Source organism: Polyodon spathula, chromosome 4 (genome assembly GCF_017654505.1).
Source record: "Polyodon spathula isolate WHYD16114869_AA chromosome 4, ASM1765450v1, whole genome shotgun sequence".
Lineage (NCBI taxonomy): Eukaryota > Metazoa > Chordata > Actinopteri > Acipenseriformes > Polyodontidae > Polyodon > Polyodon spathula.
This window is the reverse complement of record NC_054537.1, coordinates 73,440,170-73,462,195: the sequence shown is the minus strand read 5'-3', so window position 1 is coordinate 73,462,195 and position 22,026 is coordinate 73,440,170. Positions and strand designations below refer to the sequence as shown.

At 35.9% G+C, this 22,026-nt stretch overlaps 1 protein-coding gene across 2 annotated transcripts in view; it reads left to right on the top strand.

Moving 5' to 3' along the window:
- LOC121314839 (RNA polymerase II subunit A C-terminal domain phosphatase-like) overlaps positions 1-22,026 on the top strand; it is a 150,051-nt gene that overhangs the window by 88,171 nt on the left and 39,854 nt on the right. For both annotated transcript variants that reach the window (XM_041248550.1, XM_041248549.1), the window contains one exon: positions 9,111-9,286. In XM_041248550.1, the coding sequence (XP_041104484.1) occupies positions 9,111-9,286 (176 nt within the window). The remainder of the gene's footprint in view (positions 1-9,110; positions 9,287-22,026) is intronic.

Sequence of the window (22,026 nt, the reverse complement as noted above, 5' to 3'; positions counted from 1 at the left end):
ATGAACCCTTTCATTGTCGCACTTTGTTCAGAAAATCCATTTGTTGTTGCTACTGTGGTCTAGTTCTGACGATCCATACACATTTCTTGAGGTTTAATTCCAATGTGTAATGTAGTGTCATTCATGGTGTCATTGTTTCCTGTTATAGAGACCTGTAATGCTGTGTTTAGCTTAAGTGTTTGTATGTTGTTAACATTCCTTATTTATTATACTGAGAGAATATCTTGTGACTACTAGGTCAGATAATAAGGAGTGTGTTCTTTGGGTCGTTGGAGCTTCAGATTTCAGGTCTGAGGATTCTGAACAAGAAGAACAATGCCCTCAATTATTAAAGTGGTGAAGCAGCAAGATCAGATCAGTTTGTGATGCATGATGGTGCCATTGCACCAAGGAAAATTGTGATTGATGACATGACTGTTTTAAAAACAATTTGAAACCATTTGGTCAGAAAAAAGAAATGTAATATATATTTCTATCAGCTTCATAACAACTGCCAACTCGAAAAGAGACATATTAAAATAAAATGTGCATCTTATCTCTATGTCCAGACTAACACCTTGACATAAATCCAAATGAATACACATGAAAAGATATTTGAAAGCACTCTGTGTCATAGAAGTGAAAAACAACACTGATTATATAACTGTTATACTGAGTTCAGAAGAAATGGGACTGGCTTATTCTGGGAACAAACCATTAAACACAAAATATGGAAGTTAAAAAAAAAAAAAAAATTGAAGAAACACTAATCTCATCTTATGACCATTAAATTGTAAGTAAAAGGGCCATTTGGCCAACTTCAGTTTTTTAGTGTACCACTAATGCTAGGTGTGCTTTATTATGAAATTATTTTATAAAGCATGTTTCCCTAGACTATAACAAAGCAATTACTGTGCTTGAGAGAATCAGTTTATTCAAGAACAATTTTGTGTAGGTGAAGTGAAAAGGTGTTTCCTTCCTTAGGGAGTGGCATGGATTTTAGGGCTGTCACAAAGCATCAAGAAAGGTACAGCACAGGTACGCTGATGAAAGCATTAAGCAAAAATGTTAATAGTTTATATTTATCAATTAACAAAATGCAAAGTGAGTGAACAGAAGAAAAATCTACATCAAATCAATATTTGGTGTGACCACCCTTTGCCTTCAAAACAGCATCAATTCTTCTAGGTACACTTGCACACAGTTTTTGAAGGAACTCGGCAGGTAGGTTGGCCCAAATATCTTGGAGAACTAACCAGTTCTTCTGTGGATTTAGGCAGCCTCAGTTGCTTCTCTCTCTTCATGTAATCCCAGACATGCTCGATGATGTTGAGATCAGCGCTGTGTGGGGGCCATACCATCACTTCCAGGACTCCTTCTTGTTCTTTACGCTGAAGATAGTTCTTAATGACTTTCGCTGTATGTTTGGGGTCGTTGTCATGCTGCAGAATAAATTTGGGGCCAATCAGATGCCTTCCTGATGGTATTGCATGATGGATAAGTATCTGCCTGTACTTCTCAGCATTCAGGAGACTGTTAATTCTAACCAAATCCCCAACTCCATTTGCAGAAATGCAGCCCCAAACTTGCAAGGAACCTCCACCATGCTTCACTGTTGCCTGCAGACACTCATTCGTGTACCGCTGTCCAGCCCTTCGGCAAACAAACTGCCTTCTGCTACAGCTTCTGCTATTTCAAGTTTTGACTCATCAGTCCAGAGCACCTGCTGCCGTTTTTCAGCACCCCAGTTCCTGTGTTTTCGTGCATAGTTGAGTCGCTTGGCCTTGTTTCCACGTTGGAGGTATGGCTTTTGGGCCGCAAGTCTTCCATGAAGGCCACTTCTGACCAGACTCCTCCGGACAGTAGATGGGTGTACCAGGGTGTTTGTGCGTCTTCAAAAGAGCTTGGACAGCACATCTGGAAACCCCTGTCTGCCTTGAAATTTCTGCCTGGGAGAGACCTTGCTGATGCAGTATAACTACCTTGTGTCTTGTTGCTGTGCTCAGTCTTGCAATGATGTACGACTTTTGACAGTAAACTGTCTTCAGCAACCTCACCTTGTTAGCTGAGTTTGTTAACTCCTCCTACACAGCTGTTTCTGTTTCAGTTAATGATAATGTTTCAACCTACATATTGAATTGATCATTAGCACCTCTTTGGTATAATTGTTTAATCATACACCTGGCTATATGCCTACAAAATCCCTGGCAAGTGTACCTAGAAGAATTGATGCTGTTTTGAAGGCAAAGGGTGGTCACACCAAATATGGATTTGATGTAGATTTTTCTTCTGTTTACTCACTTTGCATTTAGTTAATTGATAAATATATTCTATTAACATGTCTATTTTTGAAAGCATTCTTAATTTACAGCATTTTTTCACACTTGCCTAAAACTTTTGCACAGTACTGTGTGTGTGTGTGTGTGGGGTGTGTACACATATATATAATATATATAATATATATATATATATATATATATATAATATATATATATTATAATTGTAATCCTTCTGGAACTTGGTACTACCTACTCACTTTACTGCAGGGCAACTCTGTCCTGAACTTGCAGAGGTAACCTTTGTTATAAATATATAACCTTTTTTTTCCCCTTGAAACCAACAGTGTATAATGTAAATCCATTGTAGCAAGGGCGTGCAGTAAATCTGTGAATTTGCTCCAAAATCTGCTAAAACACTGCCCAGTGACACTAATGCTGTTTAAATATAGCCAAGCAAGAACATTGTAAACTTTTCAAAAGAAGAATGCAAAAGTCATTCCAAGAACCGTCAAAATCCACAATTGTCTGCCAAGCCATCAACCTAAAGGAAGGCCTAAGTTTTGTAAATAAAAAATACAAAAGGGTATACTGCATGAATACTGTATATATTTACAGATAATGGGTTGCTTGAGAGTTTTACTGAATTAATTTGGCTGATTGTATGTTGTGTGTTTCTTAATGGAAATTGCCATAGGAAAAAAAACGTGCATAACAAGCAGTTTTGCAGAACTATGGTCAAATATGTATTTTTTGGGGGGGAAATCTGCCGCTGCTGCTGCTGCTTCAACATGCAGATTTAATATTTTCAGTGTCAATGAGACTCCTCTGGCAAAATTAAATGGTACTCTACTTGTGAAATTGAATACAATAAAAATAGTTTGAAACTTGCAACTAGCTATTTTACCAACATTTGAGTACCTCTACATTAAGTGGGGGAAACAAACTACACCCACCCCTTGTTATATTGCCCCTCGCTATGCTGCAGATTCGGATATATCGTGGTCCTGGAGCTGGCTCCCCATTTTTACTGTCTAACTGCGCATGCCTTAGCTGCAATATACATAGGCACTTTTAATTACTGTTCGTTTAATTTCGTACTGCACATCACAAACAGATATACGAAACACACAAAAACAAAGCGTTAATATCATACTGTTTTCATATACCCACGCATTGCACAATAACACAAAGCAAATTAAATATCTACTTGCTGAAGCGGTTTTTATTTTAGCCAACGAGGTCTTCACTTCTGACAGCAATGCACTAGCAAAAGTCACAGGACAGCGACGTCACTCCCTAGCAACAAGCCTCCTGTGTTTTGGAATGGGATTCTTTCAATGCAGTGGGTTTGTGCATGTGAAAAAGGAGAGGAAGACTCATGAAATTAATTGGAGACTTAAGTTAATGAGAAGCAATTACCCTTTGCAGTACGAATTAAAATGGTGTGCTGCTTTTTATACAAAAAGTGAGAAAAAGCGTGTTTGTAGAGGATTTATATTGGACCCTGACGCCCCTGATAAAAAGAGGGAGTGGTTTACAGTATTTGTTAGCCTATTTGTTTTTTCATAGGTCTCTCACTATATCGCGGCCCTCAACATTATAATGGATTTATATTGGACCCCGACACACACGATATATCGAGTTAGCAGTGTATATTTCTAGGATTTTGATATTTGAACCATGTATAGCTACAGGTGGTACTAAAGGTGAAAGCCTCTTATTCAGTGGTTATTTTCCAATATAGGGTTCTTGACAATTGTAGGCTTACAGTGATAGGTCTGAATAAGACCATTCTAAATTTATATAGGCAGTTTACCTTATTAATTAATTTCCTGTATTTGTATTGGAAGTTAAAATGTTAGCTCTAAATAAGTGTTGTGTGTCTATGTAATAGATTGTGTGTAGAATGTTCGTGAAATCTGTACCAGTAGGCCTATTTCCAAGCTTTGTTTTGGGTTCAGCACTCTGTCAAGTACCAGAAGTTGTTGTTGTTGTTGTTGTTTTTTTTTTTGTTTGTTTGTTTTTTTATTTATTTTTTATTATTGTTGGATTGTTCTCTTCATATAATTACAGTATAATTAAGGACCTTATTGAGGGCTTCACTGAAAAGAGATGGCATGTTTACTGCCAGGAAGGCCTTATTATAAGGGGTACTAATTAGATTTATCAGGTTGCTAGGCACTGTCTGCCTCCTCTGCAGTGACACAGCATTCTCCAAATAGCCTATAAATTGGATTATAGGGTTGTTAGTTGAGGAGCAGTAACGGGTTTCGATTTGGCAAGACAAATTGTGTATCTTTTAAACCTGAGACAGGCTAAAGAATGGTCAGGCATGAAAAATACATGTAAATATTTCAGATAGGCCTTGACCAGTAGTGCTATTCTGTTACTCTATATATATATATATATATATATATATATATATATATATATATATATATATATATATATATATATATATATATATATAAGCAGTGTTGTTTAACCACTTTGCAGTTGAGCATTATTGCCATAAGTCACCCCACAGCCAAACATCTTTTCCCCCAAACTGTTTTTAAAGTGCTGCACAAAAACGTATTGTTATTATAAAAAACAAATATTTTCAGACCCTTGCTAGAACACACATTACATTTTCACCCTAACAAAACATGGAATGTTTTTTTTTTTTAAGATTAAAAAAAAATGGTGATTTTTTTTTTTTTTTTTTTTTTTTTTTTTAATAAGAGCACCTTTTTAATAAATAGTTACCTTTGGTACCATGGGGTAAACAAAATGGATTTATTTCTCAATGTAACATTCATTTGTGAACTTATAGTTACTATCCTCAACATAACCCTAACCTCACCACATAGTAAAATACTAAACCAATACAATGAAAAGGTCAACAGGTTGCATAACAATACGGCACTTTATCAGGACGCCTTGGGAGAAATATTCTGAATAAGCGGTTGTCCCAATTAAAGAGAGACATTTGAGACGACCTTCATGGGTGAAAGTGGCCAGTGATCATTTTGACTGAAACTCCAGGGCAAAATCAATCTTCTGGTGGTCCCCAGAAGCTCTGGGGTTGTCCATGCTCTCAGATGCATTCTAAGTTATTTTGGACCACTTTCAGAAGCAAATTTGAGCTTAACTTTTGTAAGAAAAGAAAATTACTTGACATTTTACCAGATGGATCAACTTGATAATCACACATGAGGCTAGTTAATAAACATAGTTTTTTTTAATGTTGCTCATCAAACTTTTCACATGTATGCCCAAGTCACAGAATATTAATTTTATAAAACCTCAGCTGCAAAAATCATATACAATCTCTGCTTAACTCAATCAGATGTAGCAAATACAGGGTTCATACAGTTTTCCTGATACAAATTTCAAGGAACTTCAAGGACCATTTTGACCATTTCAAAGACCTCATTTAAGGAGTTTGACATAATTTTCAGTGTTGATAACTAGTAACCAACTGTAAAAATAAAGTTTTTGCATTAACAGTTTATTTAGCTGTATATTAACAAAAAGCGAAATTATCTTGTTCAGTAACAGTTTTGGTACCTATAAGCGTTTCATTCTAAAAGCAGTACAAGAAGTCAGTGTTTTAATTAATGTCAGAAGCCATAATCCAGTAATTTTGTGTCTCATTAGGAAGCAAATGCAAAAGCTTTTTTTATTTTTATGTTTTTTTTGTATTTTTGCTGAATAAAACAATTTTAGCAGTATATATTTAACAGTGTAAACTTAGTTGCAGGAAGGACCAGTCAAGTGTTTCTTCTTTTGTACCATTAAAATGGTCTTCCTGCAGCAACGTGGTCCTACTGGTTCTCTTGCCTTTTTTCAGTGCATATAATTTCATTAATAGAGAATAAAAGCTAACTAACTAGCAAGCCTATATTTAATTAATAATTTTTTTGTAGCCTCCACGCCCAGCATCTTCTGTTGCGCTCACACTGCTGCTAAAGTTAATTGTTCTATATCAGGGGTTCCCAAAGTGCGGCCTGTGAGGACGTGTGATGCGGTCCCCCAAAGCTCACCCTCAAACCCACCCCCCCTTTCTGACCATTTACTTTATTACATTTTCTGAAAATTTTCATAAAAACTTGCGCATGTAATTTGGGGGAAGTTAATAATACACACAATCAAACTTAATAAAAATTCCCTAACATACATTTTTTGCATCAAATCTGGACCCTCTCAAGCTAATTTTATTAATTAAGATGTTACGGTCGTTATATGTGCACTGTCCCTTTAAAAAAAAAAAAAAAAAAAAAAAAATTACTCCTATAGTGCACAGTAGATTTGCCGTGCTGAAGGAAAATAAGCTCTTCTTTTCTTAAATTATTATTTTGTCATCTCCTATCGCTTTCCACAGGGGAAGATGCTCAAAGACTGATATCAAGACGTGAAGGTACCATCCAAATAACGTTAGATTACTTTACGCAGCTGAAGTAGTTAGCTAGCTTCTGTAATGTTAACAGAGCGACTGCAAGAACCATTATGGTTCAGGATACAGGCACTTTTTCTGTTGTAGATTTTATTTTATTATTTTAAGAGCAAAACTATTCAGATTCTACTACATCGGGAAAATGCTCTTTGTACAGTATTTTAGTTTTGGTGTTCAACTTGGATCTTTTGTTAGGGAAAGTACTACTGTAGTAACAGTATCTGGCTACAGTTTAATAAGAATAAGACTACAGTTAGGCTACAGTACAGTAGCTAGTACGATGTTCCATAGCAATCGTATCTAATTGCATAAAAAGCGACGATGTAATGGCAGATAATTTATGAATAAGTAATGCTGCACTTTAAATAGAAATGTGTGATTTACTTTATTGATTTCACGATGAAAAAATAAATAAAAGCATCAAGGTAAAATACAGTAATGTCTGTTTTATTTATGCACATTTACTATGGAAATAGCTCTAAATGTCCACACCATGGGGCAATTTACATAATTTATTTAAATTGAATTTTGCACATCTCAAACTATTTGTATTGTTCCCAGAGATTTGAATTAAGTGGAGTTCACTGTACATACATTCATCTCTTAGTGAAGTGGTTAGCTGTACAAGTCAAGATTCATTCTGTCTCACTACTGAAGAATAACCCACAAAAGAGTTTAATTGGTATAGTTTGAAGAGCACCTATTTTGGTATTATCTTCTTTAATTGTTGTGACCAGGACAATGTAAGATGTGACAGCATGATATTGGTGCTCTAACCTAAGCCTGTTGTGGCACCAGACACAGGATAAAACACAAATACATCTCAAAGCTGCTGGTGTTGTAGTGGTAGTGACATTCCTAATTTAAATAGAAAAAAGTATAGGAAATAAAAAAGGTATGATTTGGGACATATTTTGGTTTCATGAGTGGTATGTGCTTTTGTGCGCAAAGGACACCTTGGATCTTCTCCTGCCCATAGATTAAGGTTCTGTAGTGGTGGGAGATGAGGAAACTGATCCTGCTGTGTTCCATTGTCCATAGGTCTCTCCAGCCAATCTTGCGTAGTTCCACACTCTCCCATCTCGTGTCCCACGTTGTTTTCTCAGAAGCTCTTGGCCATTTACCTCTAGGCTTTTGCCCGTTGAGGTTTTTTTCTCTCTTATGCTGGTTCATCTGACAGGGCTCACAAGGATCATTAGGTTCGTCATTAGTTGTGTTTATGCAAGTCCTCCTCTCATCTGTGACAGGGATGCTGATACCCTGCGAACTGTGGTTTGCTTCCTGTCGCTGGATTTCATTTGACTGACTTTGTAAAAAGTACAGAACAATGCGAAGCCCTTGTCACTTCTTACTCAAGCATTTCATTCCCCCTTGATAAATCTTCAAGCCCCTAACCGTTGTCACTTTGCTGCAGCCACGGACACAAAACTGGATCTTCAGTCTTTTACTAACTGCAGGTCTTGAGCTAGTCCTTTGCAAGGTACTATTCGTTTCCATTTCTTAACCCTGTTGTCAAACCTTGAGTCCTCTTCCGCCCCCGCTCTCGCAGACTCTAGGGGTATTTATCTATTTCATTTCTTAGAAGCCTTGGGCGGGTGTCTCTAGCATCCTGTTCCATTTGAAAACACAGAGCTGGATACTGCCAGCTAGTGTAGCCTACCCCTGCCAGCCCCAATGGGGTCTCTTTCCTCCTGTCAGCTGTCTCTCCATGCTGTCATGAGGTCTTTCCCTTGTTGCCAGCTGCACTATTCACAGCAGTCACTGGGTGTATCCAGATCTCCATCTTCTGATCTTAAAATTACTGAAAGTTAAAATGAAAAAGCCAGTACTTAGATTCACAGGTGATCCGGCAACATTCCAGCAGGCATGTATTGTGTATTAATGCCTGCTATAGCTGGAAGCTGTTTGGCTGATGATAGTGAATCATTTTCTAATAATATTTAAATACAGTATTGTATACAGTAAGTGCAGATAATACTACTAATACAATATGAACTAGGATGCAACAAGTAAGGATTAAATCAAGTTGCATTTACAATTACATATTAGTAATGCAATAGCGCAAGGATAGTGCATTAGCTGAGGATCCAGTAACTTAGTGCTAAGGTCAGTGCATAGTAGGAGGCGTAGATCAAGAGATGTAGTGCAGTCTTGAGGCGACAGAAGGCAGTCAGAGGCGGAGCAGTCCTGAAGTTTTCCAGTATCTGGTTCCACCTAATATATAAATAATATAAATGGTCCTGGTGATGGTGTTTAAAAGGTTGAATTAGCTCACTAGGCCTTCATCAAGAGGGAGAGTAAATGCGCAGCATGCAGTTTGTCAATGGTTATGTCACAATTGTTTTTACATGTTCTTTTGTAATGACCAGACATGTTTGCTGATTGTACCCTAAATCTGTTTTAACCTTTGGTAGGTGGATGACATCTTGGGGGAAGAGAGTGATAATGAAAGTGAAGAAAAGACAGAAGAGGAGGAAGCAGGAAAGAATCTGCCAGAGGGACAAAATCCTGGAACCGTCGGAACAACAGTAGAGGAAAAGCCTACAACATCATCGAGCAAGGAAGGGAACTTGACAGACAGCACCCCCAGGTAAGTCACTGCTTCTTCCCAGGCCATATATAGTTCAGTATCTCTGCTAGGTACAGCATCCTGAAAGCATATACCAACACTAAACTAATCTGCATATCATTTTTTTTTTTGTTTGGTTTTGTTTTGTTTTTTTGCCCAGCAGCAAATATAACAATGTTATATTTTATATCAAGACAATATAAAAAAATGTCATGTTTAATACATTATACATTATTAAATCACCTACAAACACAGAATACATTTACGTTTAAGTCATTTACAGATAATTGTGGGAGTCTGGAACCAATTCGCCAGTAATGTTGTTGAAGCTGACATCCTGGGATCCTTCAAGAAGCTGCTTAATGAGATTCTGGGATAAATAAGCTACTAACAATCAAACGAGCAAGATGGGCCGAATGGCCTCCTCTCGTTTGTAACCTTTCTTATGTTCTTATTTAAAACCGTAGACTTTTGGATTCCCAGAATTTCACAAATGAACAATACTGTATGTCATGGTTTTTCATTAAATACATGTTTATGCAACAAATCTTTACAATTTCTACAAATAAGATAACAATAGTAATACTGTAGCAACCTAAACTTATTTTAAGGTACCATACTGTGATCTGTTACTTTTTACAAGACAGTATGGAGTAGGCATTACGGAGCTCGTCCCTTTGGACAGGTGAGCTGGGTGTAAAGGAGCTCATTCTTCATACCCGGTGTTTTGAAAAGTCTTTTTGAAAATATTCTCATCCTAATTAAAATTTGGATCAAAGTTTACTTACGTGGGTGGTAAAAATTATTATAGTATAAAATGTGTCCTAAGGTACTGAATATGAGTAGGCTTGCTACCTTTCTATATTAATCGATAAAGCTCGTTGTAATGTCGAATTCCCCAAAAGTATGAGTTTGACTGATAAACGATAAACGTCAGTAAAAACACTTTAAAAATCATCTCTAGTTTGTGTAGTTTTAATTCTTGCTGTCTGTCCTGTCTCCGTTCCGCTCTGAATTGCTAGGGGTCGCTGTCAGTCAACTGAGTGATTACTGTAGTTTCACAGTCACAGTCATTTCATCCTGTTCTGACAGATCTCATTGACTGAAGCAACGCTAGAATGCTCTCATTTGTTTAAATGATAGTCAATCATCAAACTTGCACCTACTGTGCACTTTTATTTGCCAGCTACAGCGCCTGTCATTGAAAGTGCCTACTTTGAAATTAGCGGGTTAAGGTGTAGGTAGACTTTTGCTATAGGTATACGGTGACATTTGCTAGTTTGATTTGAAAATGATGCGCAAGAGGAAAACACTGATGTCTCCACATTAGGACGAAGTGAGCCCATCTGCCTTGCTTTCAGTGACTCCAGTTGTGCTGAAGCACGAGAGGGGTGGAGACTGGAAAATAAATGCAAGTTAGTTCTGTTAGCAATTTTGTTCTGTGCATATTATTTTTACTTGTAAATCTATGCTACAAAATGTCTGTGTAATACACTTTTAAATTGCGTTTTCTATGGCTTATTTGAGACCATTTTTTAATTTGTGTAGGATCTTTATCTATACAAGGTAGCTCTGCTGTGACCAAACATCATTTCAACAGGAATGCTGGTAACCATGGTTTTGTTGCATGTTGAATATGATAAAGGGGTTTCGATAAATGTTTCTCAATGGCATAAAAAGTCTGTGTTCTTTGTCTGTGTCTCATAAAGGTTGATTTCACTCATTCTCTGCATCAATTGAAAAATAAAGATCGAAAAAAAATGGTAAATTCTTCCAAAAATAAACATTGATATTAATTGTCAATTTGGCAAAAAAATAAAAATGTAATTCAAGAAAGCCTAAATATGAGTGACATTTCATACACTAGTCACAGGTGCCCTGTGAACCATTGACAACATTACAGTACTTTTACACTTCAGTAGGCCTGCTGAGCACCAAACTAGAAGTGTTAATGAGGAGGAAAGACGTTCCTGGAACAGCATGCTCGGGGAGCAAAGATGTTTACAAAAAATAAAAGCGTTAAAAAAAATAAATTGGCAGCCCCTGGTTTAACTCTTAAAACACTAAAGACTTGCATACAGGTCAAGGAAAGGTTACACCGATCCATATTGCACACTACTATTTCAGTGCAGGAAAGATAATTCAACTCCCATACAGTTTTCATTTTCAGTACAACTAAAGTATTTAAGTAAAATTCAAGGACAGGCTACTCTTTCTGTTCAAAAAAGTAACTAAAACGTAATGATAATGTAATTTATTTCTATGAAGTTTAGAAATTGGTTTGTTTGTGCAGTACTACCAGTAACCCTTTCTACAACTTTAAACTTGAACAGTCCTGATCCTGATCACATACTATTGTAACACTAGGTTTCTGTAACACCTTTTATTGGTCTCTTGCGCCCTCTGCCAGATATTGACTGAGAAGTAATTGTAATAATACTGAATTCAGATTCCAATTTAAATTCAAATACATACAATTCTTCCACTGAATCTGACATCAATGAGTGTGTCAGTGAAGACGTAAGCAAAGAATATTTATCCTCGGCATCAAATGACAGCGGAGAGGCGACGCCAAGCTCTGTGCTTTGCTCCATGCTTCAAGGAGTATCATTCGCTGAAGCATTATACACTCTCACTCCCTCCGCCCCCACAACCTGTTTACCCGTGTATGATTTATTCATGTCTTTCTCTCTATCGCTCTCTCGCACTTGCTCCCGCCCATTTTTTTTTTTTGTTAGGATGTGTTGTTGTGGTTGTGTTCCACCATGTTTATTGCTTTTTGCTGCATGTTATATTTTAGTCCAAAATCTTTCCCTATGACTAAATAAAAAATATATATTTGTTTTATTTATTTATGGTAAAAATGATTTGTCTGTATTTCTTCAGTATTCATTATATACATACAAACATATAGCTTTCAGCTTGTTTGTACGCTGTACTCGTAATAATCAAGGCATGCAGAAGACAGAAAAAAAACCTCCCATAGGACCGGCAGTGCACTATTGAAAACCTGCATGTCGGTTGCATCAAGTAACATGTTGCTGGTCAAGTCTCTACTGAAGGGAGTTGTAGCTCTCTGTGAAATATTCATTTACACATCTGGGGTTATAAACCACCTTGGGAAACCTTTTTCAACTTTTACTTGGGACTGCTGGCCAGGAGAAAATAATGTTTCCTTATAAACACTTTAGGGTATCCAGATCCTGCGCCCTCCCTCAACAATGCTCTGGTTGATTTGAAATTAGTGACTTATTGTGGAAACCTAAAACATGCATTGTTGTAGGGGGAGCGTGATCTCCATAATCTCCAGTATTTTAAAGAGAAATGTTCTCTCTCTGGGCGAATGCTCCTGAGTAAAAGACGATTTGACCCATAGCCTGTGAATAAAAAGATCTAAACAATTAAGGTTATGTTTAAAAAAAAAAAAAAAAAAAAACATACTGCTTTGATTAAAAAAACACAGGATGCAGCAAAAGTAAAGGAATGTTTAATTATAAGGGAGTTTCAGGTGATCATAATGTGACTGCAGACAAACAGTGATTCATGTGCTTATAAGAGCGATTTGAGTGATTGGCTTCTGAATCACGGAACATGGAAATTCATTGGACCCAAGCATTAAATAAGAGTCACCAGAACGAAAATGTTTTAGTATTTATTGTGAAATAGTGTACATAAAATAAATAAATAAATTCATATTTTTGTACAGTGTTCAAACTACACCTACATTATCCAACATTTTAATTTTACTTTTATTTATTTACCGCGAGTGAACCTTAAGCTGTGATCCCCGTGTGACCAAAAATGTAAATAAGTCAGGCTTAATTGTTTTTAATTAAAAATAATTGTATGTCAAGATTTGCGATTAAATGTTTATATAAATGTATATATCTTCTGTCAACTTAAAAGTAATGATAAACAGCTTCATCCTCCACCAGTTCATCAGGCTCAGTTAGGCTTTCTACAGTATACTCCTCATTGTCCTCGAGTGGGGGGCAAGTAGAGTTCCTGGACCTCAAGGGCTGAGTAAAAGCCTGCCTGTGGTTTTGAAGAGACTCTCACGTGGTTGCTTGCTGGAGGGTGTGTCTGCTCAAAGGTCTTTATCAAGGCAATTCCAACCTGGTGGTAATATAACAAGTGAATCCTGCAGCAAAGAACATGTTCAGTGGATACTTGTTGCTCATACCACAGGTACAGCATGAGACCCCCACTGGGATTTGTAAAAATAATAAAACAAGTTGCTTGGGAAGTCAAGTCTTCCAAAAGCAAGCTCTCTCAAACTATCATCACTTCCAAATAGGATTTCAGAACCAAAATAGTGCATGTATGGATGTTTCCCTATTAGCTAGAGAATGTTTAGCTTGTTATGTCATCCCATTCTCCATGGAGCTAGTTTAACAATGAATTCAAAGCAGCATGTTGCTAATGTTGGAATGCATCATTGAAGATGCAGTGAGGTCACTGTGCAGGATTAATAAACTGTGGCATGAAAAGTTAAACTATCTCTTGAGGAATATGTCCCAAGTAATGCTGAAGTTTACCAATTAAGTTGCTTTCATTTTAACTCTTTTTTTTATCCAAATACAAGTGAAAGATGTTTTGGTGTTAATAGTTTCACCTCTTTTTATGCCACAAATTACAAACATAGTTACTATAATTCTTGACACCAAGCAATTCTTACATTACCTCTTGACATGAAAGGTCCTCTCTGGTATTTGGGATGCTTTGTAATTATTTTAACTGTGCTGTGTAATGAATAAGAAGGCTATATAATGAGGGGTGAGGCTGTGCACTATGTTAAGCTACAGTTAAATGTGTACTATTGGGGGGGGGACTGTGATTGACTATGTACTGTATATGTAACAAATGTAACTGCAGGTTTGATGGCTGGTGATATATCTGTCAGGGAGAAGTAGAAAACTCAGTTTTGTAACTTTTTGGAATAGTGAGTTAAGTGACAGTCCTGGAGACTGGAATCTCTGTTGCCATGTGGCAAGTGATGAGTAGTGATGCCTTTTACTGCAACTGTCACTTTGTCTACACAGTAACTCTGAGTATTGTGAAACCAGGATTACTTTGTCTCGCCACAACAAAAGTACAGTTGTCAGTTTCTGCTTGAGGGAAGTCCAAAATTGAATAAAAGGAGGTGTTCAAGTTTTCCCATAATATCTAATGAATATAAATTATGATTATGATGTTCTATATATAGCGGTTTTAAAGACATTTTTTATTGATCGATTTATTCATGCTACGATCAATTAACCAAACCTGTTTGCTAGTGAAATGTAAGCTGTTGAATACAATTTAACTTTAGTTAGTTGAAGAAAAAGTATAATATAGCTATTCATTTTCTGATACCGTTTAAAACAAATACATTAAATTAAAATATAGAAGTGGCCTCTACCATCAGATAGAAGGGATAATGCCCTCCAATGATTCCAAATAGTGACAGAAAAAACTATCCAAAACTATCAGAAAAAAATATAATTGAAAACTATCCTGAATAACTGTTCCAAAGGTAAAGGTGAGGTAACCAAACTGAATTGTTTTTTTGGAAAGGGGGGTTTTGTGACTTTTCTGTTCCTAAGCTATAGTCACTTTTGCTGTTTTCTTGTGGACGATGTTTAAAAACATAGAGTTTTTAAACATTAAACAGAGAGCAAGGACATTACAACTAATACAAAAAATAGCTTTTAGTTCACTTCCTAAACAATGTGCAGTAAATACATACTCAGACAGAAAGCCATGCGAAATCAAATTTTGATCGGCCAGGGTGTCCTCAGCTCACCGTGCACCAGCGACCCCTGTGGTCTGGCCGGGCGCCTACGGGCTTGCCTGACGGCACACGCTTCCGACAGTGTGTGTTTGTCTTCACCGCTCCTGAGTCAGCGCAGGGGTGGTAGTGGTGAGCTGAGCCTATATAATAATTGCCCATTTCAAATTGGGAGAAAATAAAAATAATTGGCAATGACTAAATTAAAAAAACTAAAAAAACAAAATGGATACACTCTAGTATTGGTTGTGTTTCTGTATTTTACAAGAAGTTATTCTGTAAACACCCACTAATAAATTGATATGTACATTTGCAAACAATGTATTGTTCTAACGGCATTCCATTGCTGCATTGTAGTTCAATATGTAATTAATGAAATTGCTGAACTTTCAACACCTAGGGGTCAGTTTCCAGCATAGTTTCTGATAGATAAAAAAAAAAAAGGTGTACCATTAAAGTAAGAAAAAGCTTTTAGATCTTCAAGTACCTTTCATGCTTCAGTTTTGTGTGTGTGTGTTCATTAGTGCCTTTTCTTAAAGTTTAACACAAGCAGAAAATTGTTCTACAGCGATCAGTCCTAATGGAAGGTTTTTATTTTCAGTTTTTTTTTAGTCCAAGTAATCAGATGCCAGCGCTGCTGGTGTGATCTAAATTAATAGGAAACTGTTGCTATGGTGGAAGTGGAGTGCCATGGAAACAGGTTGTCAAATAAACCCAACAAGATTTCTCCCGTACTTCAACTTCCTGCCCTTTTAATTAAATCCATCATTGTGCAACCATGGCAGCGTACATATTTTCCAGGATGCCTGCTTTTTAAAATGATTTCTGTCTTTGTTTTCTGACTATATTTACTTATATAAGACTGAAACCCAAGCTAAAAGGAGTAAAACTTATCTTTTTCTTGTATCGAAGCATGTGCATGTAGAAGCAAAGCTGGCATAGAAATGTGTATTGGTTAAAAGGGCAGTTACTCATTTGGTAAGATAGGAATGTAGTAGTTTCCACATTTATTTTACAATATTTCTTTATTTTAATATTTTGTTTAGCTGCCACCTTCAGTCGTATTTGTAAACACCAAGTCAAGTCGTAAGTGCTGGAACTGGCATATTTTTTTCAACTCTGCAAACATTTTAACTCTTGCCTTTTGTCAGCATTTGTTAACATTCTATTGGTTAGTCTTGTGTTGTGCATCTTTGGCATAACTGTACCTTCATTTTGCACCGAAAGATGATTTCCCTGAAATGCAGCATTTATGTAGTCCGATTACTGCTGATAGACGCAGATGTTACTGCAGGCAAGGGTTAATCCGATACCTTTTTGTCTGACAGGTGAGAAATATACAGTGTAAGAACTGAAAAAAAAAATGTATATACTGTATCACATCAATTTGGTGCCGCAGCGTTTATTTTAAATTGATCAAAATGACTGCGGTGATTATACGAGGGTGGCCTTTATTAATAATACTGTGCTTTACAAACGCTGCAATATTTTATTATGTTATTTAAGGCATTTTAGAAGTGACTCTGTGGGAGGCTCCGATCTGCAGCATTCTCTGCGTTTTTGGGCTTGTATACATTTACTGACAGTTAACAAGAGCCTATTAGTTGGGAGGTCAGGGGAGTACCATACCAGCGAATCAGGAGTGTGTATTGGTTGCTATGGGGTGGGACAAGAGGAGAGAGAACAGTAGTTGAGTGTGATGCAGTTGTTTTTCTTAACAAAAAATATTACCTCCTGAATATCGGTTTGATTTCTGTTAAAACTAAAATATATCTTACTCGGTTATTTTTTTTTAAATTTTGTTTTATTTGTAAGAGAAACCGAAACTAAATCTTCTCATAGATAGTAAGCAAGTGTTTTATTTTTTTTTTAAATATAATTGTACAGGACTGAGTAAAATTCCAATCGAATAAAAAACAAAACAACTAAACCACCTACAATAAGATATCTTAGTGACCGGCAAAGCTTTAAGTTCCTCTGAGTTTAAGTTTTCACCATCCAAACTGATGACGAGGTAAACAGACAGCCTTTGTTTTATCCCCTGCTGTTTTGGCACTGAATTCTGCTGGGGGGAAAAAAGGACATGAACTTCAGGACTTCTGTGCATGACAAGTAGTTCATCTTGGTTTGCCTGTCAGGGCTGTACCATAAAATAAAATGTGCTTACTAAGGTGTGTCTCTTCGGGGCCATGTCATGCACATCACCAGAGTTGCGTGTTTCTTTATTTTTTGAGCAGAGCAGGTATAGAAAAATAATACCTTTATGTTTCTTTTTTGAGAGTGGCGTTTATTCGAGGGCGGCATCTGTTAAAAAGCTGACATCTGAATGAGGCATTAATTTGAGGACGGTGTTAATTCGAGGTAATACGGTATATTTTTTGTTGCAGAAACTCTATGTACATAACATGTACAATAAAAAAAACGCTTTCCTGTTCCATGATTTTAATGACACAAATGTTCTATAATATATTTTAGGATGCGATATCTATGAGCTAGAAAATTGCGTTTTTAGCAAAGGTTAAAAAAAAAAAAAAGATACAGTATTTTATTTAAATCTGTGGATAATGATGTACATATGATACCGATTAACATGCTTTTTGGTTTGAGGCAGACGATGTATAGATAATAAACGTTACTGGTTGTTATACTCCTTCTGTATTCCAGGTGGATTTTAAAACATTTAACAAGAATTTCAGACAGTACATCTTATTTAAGTTTCCACTTTGAAAGAAAGACCAGGCCAGCTAAAACCTTAGATCAGTGATTTACACCTTGCTAGTATGTATGCGGACACAAATACAGATATTTAATATAATTCATAATATTCATGTGTTGCACTATTTTTTATTGTATTGTCATATCTAAATTGAAAAAGCTAAGGTGTGGTATTTTTTCAGCTAGTCAGATAAGCCAGTCACAATTTACTCAAGCCTGTCATAAACCTTAATTCAATAAATTTAATAAAATGGGGTCTGTTAACCCTTTCATAAAGGATTGTAATAAGTAACTATATATAGTTCATGAATAGAACCCCAATTTGAAGTGGAAAGGTAATGTATTGTACTCCGAGCTACCAAAATAATAATATGTAATCTGGCTTTTATATCTAATCTAAACTTTATTTTGAGTTTGCTTTGCAGTACACTCCAGTCTTTATTGAAAATCCATTTAGGGATGTCTTAAACTGTAGTGTACAACAATCAGGTTCAGTTTCAGACAAAAAAACATACTGTTAATTATTTGGTGTCTCTCTGTAATGTGTCCGTACTGTCAACTGATTGTATATTTTTGTGTTTATTCCATGATAGCATTTTACAAAAACCACATATAGATCTAATCTGAGGGTAACAGAATTATTATAATAAAAAATAAAAAATAAACCAATAAATACCATATGTGGCACCACAACTTTAACTTTGCTTCCTATGATATGTATTCTCATTCTTGCTAGGACATTATAGGACTTTGAAGGGAATGTAATTCCTCTGAATAAGTTTGTTTTAGGCTTAAAGATACTTTCCTCTTCCATACATTGTGCTGCTTAATTAAAAAAAAAAAAAAATACTCAATGAAAGAAAGTGGAATGCTGTGTTGATTTCACTCATGATATTGGACCAAAGCAACTTCAGTGCTCAAGCATTAATGGAGTAATATCTATATACCCCCCAATTACTCCTGCCTGACCATGTCATGTGCAATTTAGATTTAGACTGCTGTGTTTGATGTGCAGGGATTATTACATTTTCACTGTGCTTGAACACCATCCTCATTATAAAAAAAGGTCAGAGGATCAAATAATATGTGTGGGATTTCGTTCTGTGTAGCATGTAGGATTTCTGGTAGTCATAAAATATTAAAATGTAGTCAGAAAGTGGTATGGAAGCTTTGTAATACAGAGATGGGTAATAAGGATACAGAGTACTCTTCCGGCACAAAAAAAGCTCCAGAGCTGATAATATGCAAAATCCATCAAGAACACGGATTCTTTCTTTAATTCTGCCCTTCAAATGAACTTTTATTCTTTTAAAACATACCTGACATTGCCAGCATCCCATCAGAAACCAACCGTCTAAAACATATGCGTAAATATCAAACAATGTTATTGATCAAAATAGACTAAAGAAAAAAACATTTTTTAAAGTGTTGTAAAGAGAGCTCATTGTGCGTGTTTCTGTATTTGCACTTTGTTTTCTTAGCTTTGGGAAAACTCTTGCCTAAAAGTGATTTTAATGGCACTTTTGTAAATTAGTGAATTCCCTCCAGTACTTTAAATCTACTCTGGTTGCAACCAAGTCACTGGGAGCTTTATGCCTAATATCTGTATGACTCAGCTTCCTGATTTTGTTTTACTTCAGCTTCTGTTATGCCTCTTTTTACTTTAGATAACGAGTTGGCAGTTGCTCTTGATAATTGTAGTAATACTCTATTATCCCCAGCAAAGGATGAAATCCTTGATTACGGGTTATGGTCGAGGTAGTTGCACATATGTACTCTCCTTGTGTCCTTAAATCTGCAAAACCATGTATTCAAATCTAATAGTATTCAATTCTGGGGATATCTGTCTTTGTGTACATTTGTCCATTGGCGTGTCACATTTAAATTTGTACATGTATTTTGAAAACTCACTTTAAATCAATCAGTCATTTTTAATACACCATGACACTAACACCTTATTAACGTACCTAATAACATCTAAGTCTTAAATTCCATGTATCCAGTTTTCATTAAATTATTCGTCGCCATTTCTTATTCTACTTATCTGTATATGCCTACTGCTGATAAACATCATGGTTATTATTATTTATTTATTTATTTATTTATTTCTTAGCAGACACCCTTACCTAGGGCGACTTACAGTTGTATACAAAAAAATATACATATCAATAATTACAGTGCACTTTTTGTCACACCGATCGCTCTAATTTTGAATTTGCAGCCTTGGAGGGAGATGTATGTTACTGGTAAAAGTAATCAAGTTTTCGAAGACCTACATGGCTTCTTGTAACTTTTAGTATGCAAGGTTTCTTCAAAGTAAAACTGATGTTTTCATGTCAACCTGAGAGCCCGTTTTAGAGAAAAGGCCTCCTCTTCAGTAATGGTCCTTACTGTCATTCATTTGAACTGTTAAGTATTTGCAATATTGTCTTGCCTGCCTTCCTTTCTCATAAACTGTGATTGCAATCAGTTTGTATTAAGACCTTCTGTCTGTATAACACTACATAATTTGATTTCCATAATTTGCTCAAAGCTAATGCAAAAAAAAACAATTGTACTTTTCTATAATAACATTAAAGATTTAACATTTTACAGTAACTGCTGCCAGCACACACATTAGTGTTGACATGATGTTAATGCCAACACATAACCTTCATGTATAATGAAACCATTGAAAAAGGCATGACTCATTTTCAGAGCTTTTTGTCCAAGAGCAAAAGCAAGAAGCCACTTAGACCCATTGTAAAGCAGTTTGAGCCATTCTGGGATTTACTGTGAGGTTAAAGTTACATTTCCTTATAAAAAGACCACAAATATTTTCCAGTTGCCTTAGCTTGCCAAATGCCCTATACAACACTCTAAGTTCAAAACAATGTGCCAGGCCCTTTCCTCTTATCACTGGCTCTGACAGGGACAGCTAAAATAACTATTGCTTTGGGTGTTAAGTCATTTTAATTGGGCCGACCAACAGCAGGCTTTTCCTCTAACTTTGTGATGATGTCAGGAGTTGAACAAGCATGTCTTCCACTATACATTTTTCATAATTCCAGAACCATCTTGATTCTTGTAGCCCTATTTCCATCTGAACAGCTTGTATGTTGTATGATCATTTTGCAGTCTTGTGTGAAGTGGTGAAAACAGACTTGCATGTTTACTGTAAGGAACAGCTCTGGAATCTGATGAGATTCTCCAGATACAGTAAAACCGTGGCATAAATGTGCTTGCCATGATGTCAGCTCAGGAGGGATTTGTTTTGATCTTTGCTCAGTTAGCGGCCCATGCTTGTGAGGCAGTTGTACAGAAGACCAGGTATGAAGATGCAGTTATCCCTACTGAGGACTGTCTGAGTCAGTCGAGTAAGTCTTGTTGCAACACTTGATTTATGTTACTGTATTAAAAGTATTAAGGAATATTAATATTGTTAATATTAATATTGGTTAATATTTAATATTTGGTTAATATTTAACCCCCAACATTTGGTTGGGGGTTAAATTGAGTTATCCATTATAATAAAGTACATTTTAAGTACATTGTATAAAGCTTATTATTAAAGCTTAAATAAAGCTTATATAATATAAGCTTATATAAAGCTTAAATGTATAAAGCTTATTATTTGTTGACGCTACTTGATATTTTTTTAATGGGTCCAGCTGATCATTTCAGCCAAATGTTTTTGTTGTTTTGTTTTTCTTAAATGAACTTTATGAAACTCTGTCTTAATAAATATTGTAGTTTCACAGTGTGGGGAAAGTAATTATTATTATTATTATTATTATTATTATTATTATTATTATTATTATTATTACCCTAAAATGTGACATGTGCCGATAATAAAAAAAAAATGCAAATGTTTAATAATGTATTAATGTGAAAACATTGTATATTGTTTCATGTGTGAAATTTACACTGAACAAAAATATAAACGCAGCATGTAAAGTGTTGGTCCCATGTTTCATGAGCTGAAATAAGATTCCAGAAATTTTCCATACGCACAAAAAGCTTATTTCTCTCAAATTTTGTGCACAAATTTTGTTTACATTCCTGTTAGCGAGCATTTCTCCATTGCCAAGATAATCCATTCACCTGACTGGTGTGGCATATCAAGAAGCTGATTAAACAACATGATCATTACACAGGTGCACCTTGTGCTGGGGACAATAAAAGACCACTCTAAAATGTGCAGTTTTGTCACACAACACAATGCCACAGATGTCTCAAGTTTTGAGGGAGCGTGCAATTGGCATTCTGACTGCAGGAATGTCCATCAGAGCTGTTG